The 18,132-nt window shown below is 31.8% G+C and overlaps 3 protein-coding genes across 3 annotated transcripts; 2 read left to right on the top strand and 1 right to left on the bottom strand.

Moving 5' to 3' along the window:
- Positions 1-2,492: 2,492 nt before the first annotated feature.
- On the bottom strand, positions 2,493-4,020 carry LOC146951345 (uncharacterized). The gene is made up of 2 exons (XM_085748728.1): positions 2,904-4,020; positions 2,493-2,583 (listed from the first exon to the last, which is right to left on the bottom strand). Exons 1-2 carry the CDS (start codon positions 4,018-4,020, stop codon positions 2,549-2,551), a joined length of 1,152 nt encoding a protein of 383 aa, XP_085604854.1. The 3' UTR covers positions 2,493-2,548.
- Positions 4,021-10,396: 6,376 nt separating this feature from the next.
- On the top strand, positions 10,397-12,068 carry LOC146951344 (mitochondrial arginine transporter BAC2-like). Its single transcript, XM_085747306.1, has 3 exons — positions 10,397-10,565; positions 10,668-10,914; positions 11,308-12,068. Exons 2-3 carry the CDS (start codon positions 10,678-10,680, stop codon positions 11,962-11,964), a joined length of 894 nt encoding a protein of 297 aa, XP_085603432.1. The 5' UTR covers positions 10,397-10,565; positions 10,668-10,677; the 3' UTR covers positions 11,965-12,068.
- Positions 12,069-14,942: 2,874 nt separating this feature from the next.
- LOC146951343 (mitochondrial arginine transporter BAC2-like) lies at positions 14,943-16,783 on the top strand. The gene is made up of 3 exons (XM_085747305.1): positions 14,943-15,076; positions 15,196-15,442; positions 16,018-16,783. The coding sequence occupies exons 2-3, from the start codon at positions 15,206-15,208 to the stop codon at positions 16,669-16,671; spliced, it is 891 nt and encodes a 296-aa protein (XP_085603431.1). The 5' UTR covers positions 14,943-15,076; positions 15,196-15,205; the 3' UTR covers positions 16,672-16,783.
- The last annotated feature ends 1,349 nt before the right edge of the window (positions 16,784-18,132 follow it).

Below are 18,132 nucleotides of genomic sequence, written 5' to 3'. Positions count from 1 at the left end.
ACATGTGGCAGTGGAAAGAGCTCTGTATTCAGCTTCAGAGGAAGATCTGGAAATGGTTACTTGCTTTTTAGCTCTCCAAGAGATGAGAGAAGAACCTAAAAAGAAGCAGAATCCAGTTGTTGATCTTCTGGAATCCACACACCCTGCCCATTCTGCATCAACATAGCCCAGTAGTTGCTTCTCTGAACTTCTAGGGAAGAAAAGACCAAGACCAGGATTGTTCTTAAGGTATCTTAATATTCTACAAGCAGCTTTGTAATGTGTGATTGTTGGGGAATTCAGAAACTGGCTCAGCTGCTGTGTAGCTAAAGAGATGTCTGGTCTGGTAGTGTTCAGGTATAAGAGTCTGCCAATGAGCCTCCTGTAGCAAGACACATCTTCAAAAGGTGCACTTGTGTCTTGATGCAACTTGATGGAAGTATCTAAAGGTGTTGATGCAGGCTTGGAACCTAAAAGACCAGAAGAATCAAGTAAATCCAAGCAATATTTCCTTTGAGAGACTGAAATGCCTGCTTTAGAGTGAGCAACTTCCAATCCTAAGAAATATTTAAGGATCCCCAAATCCTTAATTTTGAATTTAGCATCTAGAATGGACTTGATTCTTTGAAATTCAAGCAGAGAAGTACCAGCCAATATGATGTCATCAACATAAACTAAAATTGCTGTAAAATCAGTGTTATGTTGAAGAGTGAATAAGGAATAATCAGATGTGGACTGGGAGTAACCTTCATGAAGCAGCAAAGCAGTCAATTTTTCATACCATTTCCTGCTTGCTTGTTTTAAGCCATAAAGACTTTTCTGCAGTTTGCAAACTTTGCCAGGAAAGCTAGAAACCCCTTCTGGTATACTCATGAATACATCCTCTTGCAAATCACCATGAAGAAATGCATTGTTAACATCTAATTGGTGTAAATGCCAGTTTTGAATAGAGGTTATAGCAAGAAGAGTTCTGACTGTAGTGAGCTTAGCAACAGGAGAGAAAGTATCAAAAAAATCCAGTCCCTCAATTTGATTGTAACCCTTAGCTACCAATCTGGCTTTGTACCTTTCAATAGAGCCATTTGCCTTATGTTTCACTCTATATACCCATTTACTGCCAATTGGCTTCACATTGGGTGGTAAATCCACAATGGACCAGGTACCATTAGCAGTCAATGCCTTTAATTCATCATTCTTAGCCCTTAACCAATGTTCAGACTGACATGCCTCTTTGTAGGTTTTAGGCTCAGTACTTTGAGTAATAGAAATGGAAAAGACTCTATGTGATGAAGAAAGGTGATCAAAAGAGTGAAAATCAGTAATGGGATAAGAAATACCTGAGTTGACTGATTTTGATGATGAAATGGAAGGGTTATTGCAGATGTAATCTTTCAAATAGCTGGGGGCAGACTTGACTCTGGTAGACTTATGTATAACAGGTGATGAAGGAAGAGGAGGGTTAGGAATGGAAGTGGAAGATGGTGGTTCATTGGTGGGATTTGAATTTGAATTGGAAGGGTCGGACACAGTTTCAGAAGGAGTAGTTTCAATAATAGGGGCAGTATCATAATCTTGAGCTAGATGTGTATGATATTCCCATGAGACATTGGAAGGATTATTTTTATAAGGAAAAATACTTTCATGGTGAGTGACATTTCTAGAAACAAAAATTCCTTTGGAATGAGTGTCAAGAAGAATGACTCCTTTCATACCACTTTTATAACCAAGAAAAATACACTTTCTTGCTCTAGAAGCAAGTTTGACTCTGTTTGCCTGAAGAGTTGATGCATAAGCTAAAGAGCCAAAAACTTTCAATTGATGCAAATCAGCATTTTGATTGTGTAATAGAAAATAAGGTGTTTGATTGTTTAAAATGGGGCTGGGCACCCTATTCATGATAAAAACTGCATGAACTGCAACATATGACCAAAAAGATTTAGGTAAGTGAGATTGAAAAAGAAGTGCTCTAGTGATGTTTAAAATGTGTTGATGTTTTCTTTCCACCCTTGCATTTTGTTGGGGTGTTTCAACACATCTAGTTTGATGCAAAATACCTTTAGAGGCATAAAACTGAGGCATATTAAATTCAGGGCCATTATCACTTCTAACAATTTTAACATGACAGTCATGTTGATTTTCAATTAAAGTGATGAAATCTATGACATGTTGTCTAGTTTCACCTTTGGATTTCATTAAAGTTATCCAAGTGAATCTACTAAAATCATCAACAGCAGTTAAAAAATAGGAATGATTATGAACAGAAGAAATTGAAATAGGACCCCAAATGTCAAAATGCATCAATTCAAAAGGCTTTTCAGCTTTATTACAACTTTCAGGAAATGGTAATTTCCTATGTTTAGTAAAGTGACACACATCACAGGTTGCTTTAGAATCTACATAGACAAAAGGAAACTGAGACTGTAAGGACTTCATTCTAGAAAAAGAAAGGTGACATAGTCTAAAATGCCAAAAGGCACTATCTGGTAAAGGAGCAAAGGTGGGAACAGTCTTGCTTGCTGAACAAGTCAGCTTATTTGAAAGATTCAAGTAGTATAACTCCTCCCTTTTATCACCAGAACCAATCATCTTCTTGGTTTTCTTGTCCTGAATAAAACACTGGAAACCATTAAAACTCACAGTACAATTTAAGAAATTTGTTAATTTGGACACAGAAATGAGATTAAAATGAAATTCAGGGACATAAAGAACATCATGAATGATAAAATCATCAGAGAATTTAATGGTTCCAGATTGATTTGCCATAGTTAAATGACCATTAGGTAATTTTATGTTAGTAGAAATGATTTCATTGTAAGAATGAAACCATTTTAGATTTCCACAAATGTGATCACTAGCTCCTGAATCAATGATCCAAGAACTTAGAGTAAAATTGTGACAAGTTAAGGAAGAACATAAACTTGTACCTTGCCTGTCAGTTGGTGAATGACCAAGAGACATGGAAGAAGAAACCTGATTAGAAGCATGTGCAGTTTTTGAACCTTGATTAAGAGATGAATTCTGAAGTAAAGACATTAACTTCTCATATTGCTCATGTGTAATAGCTGGAGCAGTAGTTTTGCTATCACCACATGATGAAGGCTTCTCATCATTAGTAACATCCTCCTTTGCAATATGATTAGCAGATGAAGAACCAAAAGTCTTTTGAAGGTGAGGTGGAACTCCATGTTTCTGCCAACAAGTTTCCACAGTGTGATTCCTTCTACCACAGAAAGTACACACACGTACACCATGTTTAGAATTGGTTCCTTGAGATTGTGATTTTCCAGAAGAGTCTCCCTTGTACTTTCTGGAATCAGCATAGTTAATCAAAACTGAATCTTCACTAGGTGAAGCAAAATTTCCTTGTCTTTCATGTTGCAAAACCATGGAAAAGATTTTGTTGGAAGGTAATGGATCCATTAACAAAATCTGAGACTTAACCATAGCAAAGTTCTCATTCAAACCAGTAAGGAATCTAATTGCATAAAGCAGAGTATGATTTTGTCTAGCATTGCGCATGAATTCACAAGAACAACGTACTCTGCACACACAATTTGGTACAGGCATATAGATCTCAAGCTCCTCCCACAAAATCTTCAACTCAGAGTAAAAGGCAGTTACAGTCTTGGATTCTTGTTGCAAAGCATAGATTTCTTGCATAAGTTCAGAAATTCTTACCAAATCTCCTTGAGAAAATCTCTCCTTCAGATCGTTCCAAACATCACATGCATTTTCCATGAAAATTATGGATTGTGCAATTGAAGGAGACACAGAATTTACGATCCATGAATGCGCTAAGTTGTTGCAACGATTCCAAGGTCGAAACAGAGGATCAAAATCATCAGTGATAGGTTCAATTGTGCCGTCAACGAATTCAAACTTCATTTTGCCTCCTAACGCTCTTCGCATTGATCGAGCCCAGGAATGATAGTTTGAACTGTCCAAAACCGGAGAAACAGTGACAGAGGAAGGTCCATCATTGGGATGAACGAAGAAAGGACTAGATTGATCAGTGAGAACGTCGTTGTTACGAGGCGCCATTGATGGAGCTTGAGAAAGCTTGCGGAAGAAGAATCAAAAGGCTCTGATACCATGTTGAGTAACCAAGAACATTGAAGAAGAGAGAAAACTAGAGAAGAAAAATAGAGAGAAATGGGAACTTTTCATTGAATAAGAGTTAGTTTCTCTTATATAGGTTGTTATTGTAGGCACACACTATGTTACTGTGTATCAACCCTATTACATTGGACCCTAACATCCCTATAAACTAGGAAGTTAGTTATTTCTGGTAACTAACTCTGAACTAGTGTAAACTCATGTAACTTGCAGTGCAAGTAACTGAGGTGCAGTGTTAGCCTGTGGCACAAGTAATTGAGGGGCATTGTGTTCCTGCTGCTCATCTTTCAGTAATGATTCTTCTATCCTTTTTGTACTGTGTTTCAACAAGGCCCACATGTTTTTTCTTCTCTCCAGGACAGCAGAGAAAGGTGTGGGAAGTTGCTCATTTTGGTATTTTTACTTTTCTGCCCTTTAATATGTGATGTAGCCCAACACCCCTTCTCTTGGCTTGTACGCCTATGCTGTTGTTGTTATATAATCATGTGACTTTTTTTTTTGCTTGGGTTCATTTAATTAATATTAATTAACCATTAATTATTTTATAGATTAAATTAAAACTAGATAAATAAAACATAAAAAAATCAGTTTAATAATTGAGGCATTTCAATCAATTAATTGAATTAAAATAAAAAATAATAATTTGATGAGAAGATTTTTTCAAGGACATTCTTGTACTTTCAAAAATAATCAACACTTCTCTCTTCTCTATTTCTCTTCTCTCTCTCTTGTACCAAACAATACCTCAAATCTACTCTATTTCTCACCTCTTTCTCTCTTCCCTTACTCTTTCTTACCTCTTTCTCTCTTCTTATTTTCTTCTCACAACCAAACACGGATCTCTGAGTAGAGTGTAAGACGAGAAAAACAAAAGTTGTTATTGTAACAAATTCATAATTATTATAATGTACCTATCAAAACCTTTAATTTATTAAATTATAACTGTTGATATTGTTCATTTTACACTTAAAGTGAGCAACTCATTTTAGAAGAACCAGATAAAGCATCATTGAGGTGGTACGTCCAAGCGAGATTTTCCCTTAGTGTTGGAACTTTGAGTTTTCCGTGACCTCAATTCTAGCTCAATATACTCGTTACCTTGGTGATCTTATTTAGGCTTAATTATGCAAATGGTCTCTACAAATACCAAATGTTTTGGTTTTAGCTCCTTTAAAAAAATTGGTTTTAATCCTTGCAAATATATAATTTTTTGCTTTTGGTCTTTGTTATTCCTTGTAAAAATGTAGAATATTTGATTTTAGTCCAACAAAATAAAGACTAAAGTGAATATTATAAGGACCATTTCAATATGAATAGATTTTCCAAGGACTATAACAATCCATTGACCAAAACTAAAGATTATATATTTGCAAGAACTAAAACAAAAACAAAACTACAGAGACTAAAACCAAAATAATTGATATTTACCGGGACCATTTGCATATTAATGTCTTTATTTTTTGGTCAAGCTAAGTATCCTAATTCTTAAAAATTTACACTTTATGATGAATAAGTGAAGAATCTCGATCGTGTAAAAAAAATGAAGATATAATACACATTTTAATAGGACTTTGTGCCTCTTATTTAGTACAATTTTAATGTCTTGAATAGCATGGGGTGCTTGATAAAAAAAAAAAAAGGAATGCAATATCTGTTTCTTGGGTCGTGTTGTTTGCATGGTTACAATTTTTTCCCCCAAATAATCTGTTGCAAGATCTTTTTTTCTTTTCCTCAATAATTATGTCACCAACTCACCACCAATCATTTTTTGTTGACAAGCACCATCAATCATTTAATCATCACCATTTTGTTTATTTATTTTGTCGGTGTCTCTCCTTCAATGATATGTGTTTGATGACATTGAATTCGAAAATATTGCCCATGAATCAATAAAAATTGGTTCTGCTGAGTGGGTTTTCTCTTTTTCCTACTATTAACCTGAACCGTCGTTGTTGCATTAGGAGGGTATTTTTTTTTTTAATTACTACGATATTGGTATGAAATTTTTATCATCAATTAGTAGGTGGTTAATTTTTGTCTCTCAAAACCTTTGGGCTGCATAAGTACCTGAGATCTAAAACATGATTTTATGCTTAAAAAACACATGTCCTAAACGTAATTATTATATTTATTTTTCTCTTATTAAAAAACAACTTTGTAACAAAAAAAAACTAATACAATCCGTAAGTAAAACATAATTGATAATTACATAGATATTTGATATGTTGGTACGTGAATTAAAACCTACAATTTCTCACATCTCCATACTGGATAAATTAGAAAACTATTTGACACACTTGTATTCCAAATAATAACTTTTGTTATTATACTACTTCATATAAAAGAAATTCTAAAGTCATATTTATGATGTGCTAATTTAAAATATTGTTAAGCACATTTTTCTATTATTTGAATATGACTGAAGTTGAGTAAATTAAGTACAATTGTTTATGCATGATATTATTGTATCATACTCCCTCCGTCTCACAATAATTGTCACTTTAGCATTTTTTCCTTGTCTCAAAATAATAGTCCCTTTAGAATATCAATGCATCATTTATTACTTTTTTCCACTACCATACCCTTATTTATTGAATTTTATCTAACTTAACTACTCCACTAATTACAATTAATAAGGGTATATTAGTAAATAATATTGATTTTACCATTGAAATCAACACAATTAATCATTTCCTTAATTACCGCGCACAAACCTTAAACGACTATTATTGTGAGACGGAGGGAGTATTCTCTCAAGAATAAACATTATTTATTTGTATAATTGTAATCTCGCCTATCGTGAATACAATTATGCAAATTTTGTTAAACAGATTAGCATTATATTGGTAACAGTCATACCCCATCGGTGTGTTGTTATTAATATAGTTGTTATTATTCAATGTACCTAAAATGTTTATACTTATGTCAATTATAATAGAATACTCTATCAAGGTTTAAATTTTGTAAGACATAAGAATTGTACATTGTGATGATATAGTTCTTACTTATTATCCTTAAGATCCTTGAATGAGATTAATATAAGTAAGTTACTTTGTTAAAAGACATGTAGAAAATTGTATAAATTTTGCAATCCAATATTATTATATTTTGAATTAAATTTCTAACTATATGTGATTTTATATATATATATATATATATATATATACACACACACACACACACACACACATGGGTTTGCTAGGATACACCCACTAGTTTTTATTAAGGTGTGTTTTAGCAAAGATATAACTAAAAAGTTGTTAAATACACCTTAAGGTGAATGTTGCTAAAACACACCTTCTAAAAAAAATAAGTGGGTGTATGTTAGCAACTCCTATAAGCATTTGCTAGGATACACCCACTTATTTTTTAGAAGGTGTGTTTTAGCAAGTTATAACTAAAAAGTAGTTAAATACACCTTAAGGTGTAGCTTGCTAAAACACTCCCACATAAAAACTAGTGGGTATGTTCTAACAAATCCCATATATATATATATATATATATATATATATATATATATATATATATATATATATATATATATAAATATTTTGGATTGCTACTATCCCTTTGTTATGTGAGTGACGGACATACCCTATCGGTGTGACGTTACTTAACATATCATTTTGTGATAGAGAAATAGTTGAATATTTTATTTAAAATATTTTCAAACTTTTAATTCAACTATCATGATTAGTTCTCTATCAAGTGGGAGAATCACTGCTATGTATTGTGTAACGTGATGGACATACCCTATCGGTATGACATTACTTAACATAATCATCCTTTTGTGGGTAAGATAGTTTAACTATCATTCTCCACCAAGTGGAGAAAATATCATTCTTCAACAAGTGAGAAAAATTCTACATGTCAACTAACTATATCTCATAAACAAATATATTTATTTGTTTCATAACTTTAGATATGAAATTATTGTAGAGACTTATATTGAGGATATTAATTATGATATTGCTATTCTTTAATACTTATGGAAGCTTATGACTATTTTCCTTTATATCCTCGGTAATAATAAAATATAAGTCTTGTGTATTTCCGCTGCGTGTAACCTGATATTTTTTCAAATGTGTTGAAGTATAATTGTAACATTTGAGTTTTGAGTGAGTTATTAAAATTGTGAATAGAGTCTCATATCCTATTTTATAATAATAGAGACTTATCTCACTCATATGATGATAAACCTTTTATATAATCATCATACTATGTCATATAAAGGTTACTATATTTATAAAATTCTTTGGAATTTTAATTGTGAAAAAGGAGATTTTGTGTTATAAATTTCTTAAATGAAAATTTACATTCTCCTTAATTATAAATGCAGAATATGTGGTTAACTACAAAACCCAATTCTTGATGATATCTGCCATTGATTATCCTTGAGTTACCACTTGTGTTAATTATTCTGCTATGCTAATGTGCAAAATATGTGGTTGAGTTCATGAAACTCTGTTTGTTAAAATTATATAACCACTTATGTTAATAATTTTGCACTATCAATTAAGTATCCCGCTGTTGAATATTACATTATTATAATATTTTTATATCAGTGATCACTAATGAGAATCTCACTTACTCTTGTTTATATATATATATATATATGGAATTAGTGGGAGTGTGTACACAACATTATATATTATGAGCTCAAATGAGAAATCTCACTCTTGTTTATATATATGTGAGATCAAGAGAAATGTGTACACAATATTATTCTCGTTATCGCCATATACTCTTGTACACACTATAAAATATGGCATAGCTTACGAGACTTTAAATTTTAGTCTCATTCTATTGAGATATATATTAAAATTCTATCAATCTCAATGAGCATCATAATTGGATGCTTAAGTCAATTTTGTTGGAATATGCACAATAACTTCTTGGCATGCAAATATACATTGTGCTTCTGTTTTACCAACATTCCACATTTTTGAGGTCATAAATAGTAAGTACAATGTATAATATCAATACTCCTATCGAGTATGATATTGTGTTCTTGTGGTACTTATAATTTGAGATAATCATAGATGTTCTTTTGTTATTGACATTCTAGTGGCCACATTAATCCACATTTTTTTCTTTAAACTAAGTTTCTATTTTAATCCAATTTGGGGATTATTGAAATTCCTATTTTGCTTTTATGGATTTTCATAGTCACATTTTTTGTAAAACTTGGATTAATTGAATGTCGTAGAACATTTATTGATTTTGACTATATGTAATTACACTCTTAATAGGCTATCCCTATAAGTGATTACTATTCGTGTACCTATGTGGATATAGGACTTCTGTAATATTGAAAACTCATTGGCATAACCACTAACCACAGACTTATATATATGAGTATTGTAACTCATAATGATTTGATCAAGTCTATGTTATTTTGGGTTAGTGGGAGTTTGTTATAGCATTTTTTAAAATGCTTGAGCTATTCTTTAGTGACACATTCTTTTTAATTCAAACATGTCACTATAAAATCATCATTTGTTAGAAAAATGAATCTTTGATCTGTATGATTTGTTTTCCCTATCGGATTCAATTTCTGCAGCATTAAAGCTCACTTCTCTTTTGATTTATTAGTGCTTTGACCAAATTCTTTATGACAAGTGAAATTTTGAATTCTTTTAGTAATTGAGTATTGTCATCCAAGTGGGAGACTGTTGGATTAATTATTTAATTAATCAATTATGGATTGACAATAATCAATTATTATAAGTTAATATTATATTATAAATTATGGTCTATTGTGTTAAACACTAATTAGTTGATGAATTTGAGTGATTGGGCTATTGTTACTAAATGGACCGTGATGGGTTGGACCATTTAGATAAGCCCAATGAGAGGTTCATGCCCTCAGCTGTTTAGCTATTTATTCGTCATCCCATCAGACGGTTAATTATGCTGAATGTCATGGTGAAAACCTAGAGCTAGACGGAATGAGGGTAGTTATCCCTCTCATAGTTGTCGGAGTTGTCTACGTTTATCCTTCATCAACCTAATTCAAAGGTACACAATTTCTTGTTCCTTCTTTGTTACTGATGATATGCTATAATTTGTATATAGTGATCTATGGCTAAACACTAAAACTTTCATCATTTTTTAGTAACAAAAAAAAATCGGAAGTTTAGAGAAAAATTTAATGAAAACCGTTAAAAATTATTAATAAATAATACTTTTTTTTGACCAAATTAATAAATAATACATTTAAAAATACTAAAGTAGTAAAATTACTATAGCCAAGTCAAAAACTTGCAATTTGAAGTGTGCCGGCAGGATATTTTGTTCTGTTTTGTGAAAGAATTTACCATGTACTCCAAGAGCTTATGTCACACAACCTACATAAATAAATTGTAGTACTAACCCATTCATCACAACAAAAACTCATTCTCTTCATTCACACCAAACACACACTCCACTTTTCAGTGTATTATACGTTTCGGTTGTCTTTTTTCCAGGTATTAAGAAATAAAGCCTAAAAAAACACATTTCAATTTTTGGACTTTTATATCTATGATGCCTATAACATATGGTTGGCTTTCTTTTTGATGTCATTACAGAAAAAAGAGAATGGAGTTTTGGACAGAAAATTTTGTGATGAACAGTGTGGGGAGAGAGTTTGTAGCAGGTGGATTTGGAGGCACTGCTGGTATAATCTCAAGCTACCCAATGGATACAATTCGTGTCATGCAACAACAATCCGGCAATGCATCTGCTATTAGCATCTTTAGAAATTTGTTGGCTAAGGAAGGACCCACTGCTTTGTACCGTGGCATGGCTGCTCCATTGGCCTCTGTTGGTTTTCAGGTTAATTTTTCACTTTAATCCGTTCATTGTCGATCAAATTCTTCAAATATATAACATATTTTAAGTTTCTAAATTCTAGTTCAATTGAAAAAATAAATTATAAGATACGTTGTAACCAGGTTTGAATCTCGAATCCACCACTTATATATACCAGTTTTCAATTATTATTGTCATTTCGTTTATCTACAGAAATCCTGAGCTTTTTTTAAATTTTATTTTCGGCACAATCAATTTCATGATGAGGGTATTTTTTTTTATTGTTTCATTGTGTATTTTTGAAACAATTTTATCATCTAATTTAAAATGTGAAATAATCACTAGTGTCTAGTGACCATTTCATAAGTTATTGTTCATAAAAAAATTAATAATTTTGTGTTTTTTTTTTTGTTGTAGAACGCTATGATTTTTCAAAGTTACACAGTTTTCACAAGAATGTGTAGCTCTTCTACTTCTTCCAATGGACCTCCTTCCCTTGCAAATGTTGCTTTAGGAGGACTCGGTGCAGGTGCTCTCCAAAGTCTGTTGATCTCCCCTGTTGAGCTGATTAAAATTCGCCTTCAACTACAAAAGAACTTAAATCATTTTTCTGAAAACAAAAAGAGTGCTCCCATGAGTCTTGCTAAGAACATTTGGAAAAATGAGGGCCTTCGCGGCATTTATCGAGGATTTGGCATCACTGTTCTTAGAGATGCACCTGCTCTTGCCTTGTACTTTGGGACATATGAGTACACAAGAGAGAAACTTCATCCTGGTTGCAGAGAAAGTTGTCAAGAAAGTGTGAGTACTATGTTTATAGCAGGAGGATTAGCAGGGATAGCAAGTTGGCTTTTCAACTACCCTACTGATGTTATAAAGACAAGATTACAAGCTCAAACATCTTCTTCGTTGAAATACAAAGGCATCTTGGATTGCACCCTAAAGATAATCAAAGATGAAGGTTCTATTGTGCTATGGAGAGGTTTAGGAGCAACACTTGTTAGAGCATTTGTTATGAATAGTGCTATATTTCCTGCTTATCAAGTCGCTCTAAGGTGTCTCATCAACAATTAAAACATTCATCAAATGTATAAAAGCGTTACTCCTTCAATGGTTGAGGAGATAAACAACCAATAAGATTGCAATAAAGTATCTTCTTTCCTGATTGAAGAAAATAATTTAGTCCACATATATACATCAACTTTTCAACTACCAATTTTACTTATATTTCATTATGGATGAAGTATTTTCGAACAAAACTCTTTATGTAAAATTATTTAATATCTTTTTGCTTTTTCAGCATTTTCTATTAATTAATTCTTTTAAGGTAAAATAAGTGAATGTCCAAGCAATGTTATAGAGGAAGGAGATCCAAACTAAGTTGGAACCTCATACACTTATAAATAAATTACTTGCAGCATACCAAAATTGAACGAAAATTCCTCTTAAAAAAAACTAAATGAAAATAAATACATAAAAGGCTATTAAACATAATTGTTAAAATTTGGGGTCTCATAAGGATAATTTGTAATTTGAATATGTATTATCATGTCACTATCAAATGTATATCAAACATGTAAAACAATAAAATAATGATACCATATTTTTTTTATCACCTTTTCGATACCAAAGTGAAAATTGACGTGTCTGAAAGACCACGAAGGGAGCATCATAAAAGCTAAAACTATGTTAAAGTATATTTTTTTATTAAAAAAAGGGGTTAAATATGTTTTTGATCTCTATAAATATATCAATTTTTCGTTTTAATTCCTCTAAAAATTTCCTTCAACTTTTAGTCTTTGTAAAATTTTCAATCACTACTTTTGGTCCCTATTTTTAAGTTAATTTTTGTATTTTTTTTTAATGAAATTATGCATAAATGTGTAGAATACTGTAAAAAAAATTCCCAAAAAAAATTATAATTTTTTAACAAAACACAAATTAAATATGAATTTTTAACTGTAGAAAATATAAAAATTCATATTAAATTCATGTTTCGTTAAAAAAATCTAATGTTTTTTGGGAGAGAATGATTCTCATAATATTATGAATTTTTCTGCAAAATTTTATTCAAAAATATGAATTCTACATATGAGTTTACTTTAAAGGAGGGACTAAAAGTGAAGATGAAAAATTTTGTAGGGACCAAAAGTTGAAGAAATTTTTTAGAGAAATTAAAACGAAAAGTTGACATATTTATAGAGACCAAAAACATATTTAACCAAAAAAAAAAAACTTTCTCGATACATTAGAACATAGACTAAAACCTATGATTTCTCACATCTCCACGATAATTATAAAGACATTTGATGGTTAAAAGCAAACTTCATTTTGTTTGATTTTAATTACCCTATCCAGAGGTCGACACCTTTGCTTTGTTTAAAGACAAATTTTTAAGTTTGTTTTAACTACTTGTAGTAGTTTGGATTGTATGATGTAATTCATGGACTTTTAAATCTCCTTAATACATCTTGTAGTATAGAGATTTACAGGGCCGACGCAACAGATTAAGAGGCCTAAAGCAAAAATTTTAAGATGACCTTTAAAAATATATTTTTTTTAACAAAATATTTATATAAAATCAATTTTGTGGAGACCAAAATTTAAATTCATGACCAAGAGTAATTAAGGCTTGTTTTGGTAATCAGTTAAACTATGTAAATGTGTGTAATTTATCTATCATATAATATACTTATAACCACTGTCCTCGTGAACTTAGTTCAGTTAGTATGGACGATGCATAATATATGTAAGGTTCGGGGTTCGAATCCCACCACCACCAAAAAAATATACTTATAACCAAATTAATTTTTTAGAGACTTTTTTTCACCCAAAATTTTGAGGCCTAAAGTCTTTTCTTGGGTTGTTTGGCCTCTAGGCCGGCTGAGACTTACTTTGTATTTATAATAATTTTCTTAACCTTTTCAAAAAAATAAAGATATTTGATGTGTTTCAACTTTCAAGTGTGTAATTCTCTCCTCCCTTCCAAACAATAAAATAAGAGTGAGTAATTCTCTCCCATAGATTATTGGACCAAACATAATTAATGGCCAAGGTGCTGATGTCACACAACCTAACATTCGGGCTGCCTAATAAATTTGACCCATCAATCACACAAAAAGGGATGCTCTCCCTCCACACATTTCTTTTTCTTTTTCGCTCATTGAATTATGCCATGAACCAACGTCTATTTGGCTTCAAAAAACATAATCTTTGGATTAATGATAATTGTTTGAAATAATATTTAAGATAATATAAACAATTCAATTTGCGAATATTTTTTAAAAACAAAAATGAAGAATTCAGAAGTTTAGAAAACAAATTAATTTAAACAGATAAAAATTAAGCGGGTGTTTGAAACCACTTTTTACCTTAAAAATCAAAACTCAAATGCTTAGTTTCTTCCTCATCAAGTCATCGCAGATATCCACCGCAATTTTGCCATGGCTGCAACCCACAACCAAACATAGCGTTATAAATGCATTTAAAAAAAATAGACAATTTATATATATATATATATATATATATATATATATATATATCAAGAATTACTTGTTATTAAGAGTCTCACATCAGATATGAGATGATTGGATAATGTGTTTATATGTGGGAGAAATCTTCACCTCACAAGCCAGTTTTGTAAAGATGAGTTAGACCTTAAATTCACATGGTATCAGAGCTTCTTCAAGATCCATTGGTTCACCTGCTATCAGGCTTCCGCTATCAGGTCACCCATCATTTATGTGCACAAACCAAACTCAATAGTGTTGGTCGTTAAATGATGTGTTAAGAGTCCCACATCGAATATGAGATGATCTGACAATGCGTTTATTATCGGATAGAAGATGATCTAACAATGTGTTTACAAATGAGAACAATCATTGAACAACAAGTTGCGCCGCTAGGTCTTTTTGGATAACAAAACGAGTTCTCATAAACACAACCTTCGTAACCCTTTATACTATATTAAAATAGTAAAATTACTATAGCCAAGTCAAAATTAAATTAGCATGATCCTGGCAATGGGCACAGGGCCCAAGAGCTTATGTCACACAATCTGCCTAAATAAATTCTAGAACTACTACCCATCCATCACAACAAAAACGCATTCTCTACAATTCACAACAAACACACACACACACTCCACTTTCCAGTGTATTACGTTTCGGTTTTGTTTTTTTTCCAGGTATTAAGAAATAAAGCCTAAAAAAACACATTTCAATTTTTATAGTTTTATATGTATATGATAATATAATATGATGCCTATATAACTTGTGGTGGGCTTTCTCTTTGATGTCATTACAGAAAAAAGAGAATGGAGTTTTGGACAGAAAATTTTGTGATGAACAGTGTGGGGAGAGAGTTTGTAGCAGGTGGATTTGGAGGCACTGCTGGTATAATCTCAAGCTACCCAATGGATACAATTCGTGTCATGCAACAACAATCCGGCAATGCATCTGCTATTAGCATCTTTAGAAATTTGTTGGCTAAGGAAGGACCCACTGCTTTGTACCGTGGCATGGCTGCTCCATTGGCCTCTGTTGGTTTTCAGGTTAATTTTTCACTTTAATCGCTTTCATTATCAACCGAATTCTTGTATATAACATATTTTAAGTTTGTAAATTTTAGCTCAATTGAAAAAAATGTTAAAATTATTAGGTCGGACGTCGTAATCAGATTTAAATCTCGAATCCATTACTTATATGTATGAGTTTTTAACGATTGTATTTTCATGAGATTCATATACTCATCTTCAATAGATTGTATTTCATATACCCCACCCAACTCAGTTATATAAGTTCTGTTTGATGTTAATTTTAAGAGTTAGATTCTAACTCACGTCACAACATAATATTTATGTTGCTTTTACCATTTGAGTTTTGTATTTACGGGTCGACGACATTTAATTCAGAACTCCAAAATTATTTCATTTTTCTTTTAAGTTTTTATTAGATACGTTATTTTAGCGTCATAATGTAGCAAGAGTTTCTAACACATTGTTTTAGTGTCTCAATGTAGAAATTTTATCATCTAATTTAAAATGTGAATCACTAGTGACCATTTAATAAGTTATTGTTCATAAAAAAAAAAAATAATAACTCATTGTGTTTATTTTTTTGGTTGTAGAACGCTATGATTTTTCAAAGTTATACAGTTTTCATGAGAATGTGTAGCTCTTCTACTTCTTCCAATGGACCTCCTTCCCTTGCAAATGTTGCTTTAGGAGGACTTGGTGCAGGTGCTCTGCAAAGTCTGTTGATCTCTCCTGTTGAGCTGATTAAAATTCGCCTTCAACTACAAAAGAACTTAAATCATTTTTCTGAAAACAAAAAGAGTGCTCCCATGAGTCTTGCTAAGAACATTTGGAAAAATGAGGGCCTTCGCGGCATTTATCGAGGATTTGGCATCACTGTTCTTAGAGATGCACCTGCTCTTGCCTTATACTTTGGGACATATGAGTACACAAGGGAGAAACTTCACCCTGGTTGCAGAGAAAGTTGTGAAGAAAGTGTGAGTACTATGTTTGTAGCAGGGGGATTGGCAGGGATAGCAAGTTGGCTTTTCAACTACCCTACAGATGTTATAAAGACAAGATTACAAGCTCAAACATCTTCTTCATTGAAATACAAAGGCATCTTGGATTGCACCCTAAAGATAATCAAAGATGAAGGTTCTATTGTCCTATGGAGAGGTTTAGGAGCAACACTTGTTAGAGCATTTGTTATGAATAGTGCTAATCCTGCTTATCAGGTCGCTCTAAGGTGTCTTGTCAACAATTAAAACATTCATCAAATGTATAAAAGCATTACTCCTTCAATGGTTGAGGAGATAAATAACCAAAAAGAATGCAATAAAAAGCTAGTAAGAGGAAAGATGCGCTGATTTAATTTCATCCATTTTTTTTTTTTGTGACAACAACCCTCGATATTTTCTTAAGGGAGTTAAAAAATTTCACTTTTAGTGACATCGTGCCATTGAGAAAATATTTGAATTATGAAGCAAAACATGATATAGCCTATAATTTGTACGTAATTATGTTAAAAAATGTTTGTAATTTGATATATATATATATATATATATACACACACACACACACACACACACACACACACACACACACACACACAATATTATATTTGTCAAAAAAGAAAATATACAATATTATCAACAACAACAAAAAATCAATAGTGCCATTTACGTAATACTACTACTTTCCATCACTCTTAAAGATAATATATTGCACTTTACATTTATAGTAATAATGATTAGACCACATCACAAAAAACAAAATAATGATTAGACCAATACTTGATCAAAGTTATTTAGTAAAAGTAATATTATTCCTCTATCATTTATACAATATCTTAAAATGTGAAATATTTAGATGAGTCGCTTAATATCAGACAGATATAGTCTATACTTCCTCCTCAGTTCCATCTTATGGGATCTGGTAAGAAAACCACAGATATTAAAAAACGTTGCTGGAATAATAAAATAATAGAAACTAGCTTTCATATAATTTGAGACCGTGTCCTCTAAAATCAATCATCCTCGTGTTTACTCTACATTCATCTTGCAATTAGAGGTGTGCCGGCTGGATCAGGGATATTTTGTTTTGAGAAAGAATTTATTTGGTCCATTGAGATGATGTCACACAACCTACCTAAATAAATTGTACCTGCCCTTTACAAAAAAAAAAAAAAAAAACAACGCATTCTTCTCTCCCTCCACACACACCACAAACTCATTCAGCATCCATGTCTATCAAAATTAATGGTGAAGATATGATTTGGTCCTTTATAATTTTTTGTTGAGCCAATGTTTATAAAAATGTAAAGAATTAAGTCGGCTGAAGAGAAAATTATACGGAATCTAATTTAATATTCACTATTTTCACTCACTAACTGAAAATGATATTTGTACAACTTTTTTTTATGAAAACATTTAGACAACTCTCATTCATAGTCATATGATATTATTATCCTTTTTATTCATCGTTTCTTTCTATTATTTCTGACAAAAAAAAAAAACTAAATAAATATTATCATAAAAGTATTGTTGTATTGTGACTCAAAATTGAGTCTTTGGGTTTGCGAAGAATCGTGACACGATTTGGCAAGCTTGTCACGATTTCTGATGCCGAATGCATGGTTGGTTCTGGAGGCAAAACGTGACACGATTTGGGAAATCGTGAAACGATTTATGGATAAGATTTGTGTACCTTAGGTCGTACACAATGAA

Source organism: Medicago sativa, chromosome 2 (genome assembly GCF_051527215.1).
Source record: "Medicago sativa cultivar Bolivia chromosome 2, Bolivia_mono, whole genome shotgun sequence".
Lineage (NCBI taxonomy): Eukaryota > Viridiplantae > Streptophyta > Magnoliopsida > Fabales > Fabaceae > Medicago > Medicago sativa.
The sequence above is the reverse complement of the archived record's forward strand: the minus strand, read 5'-3'. Positions and strand labels throughout refer to the sequence as shown.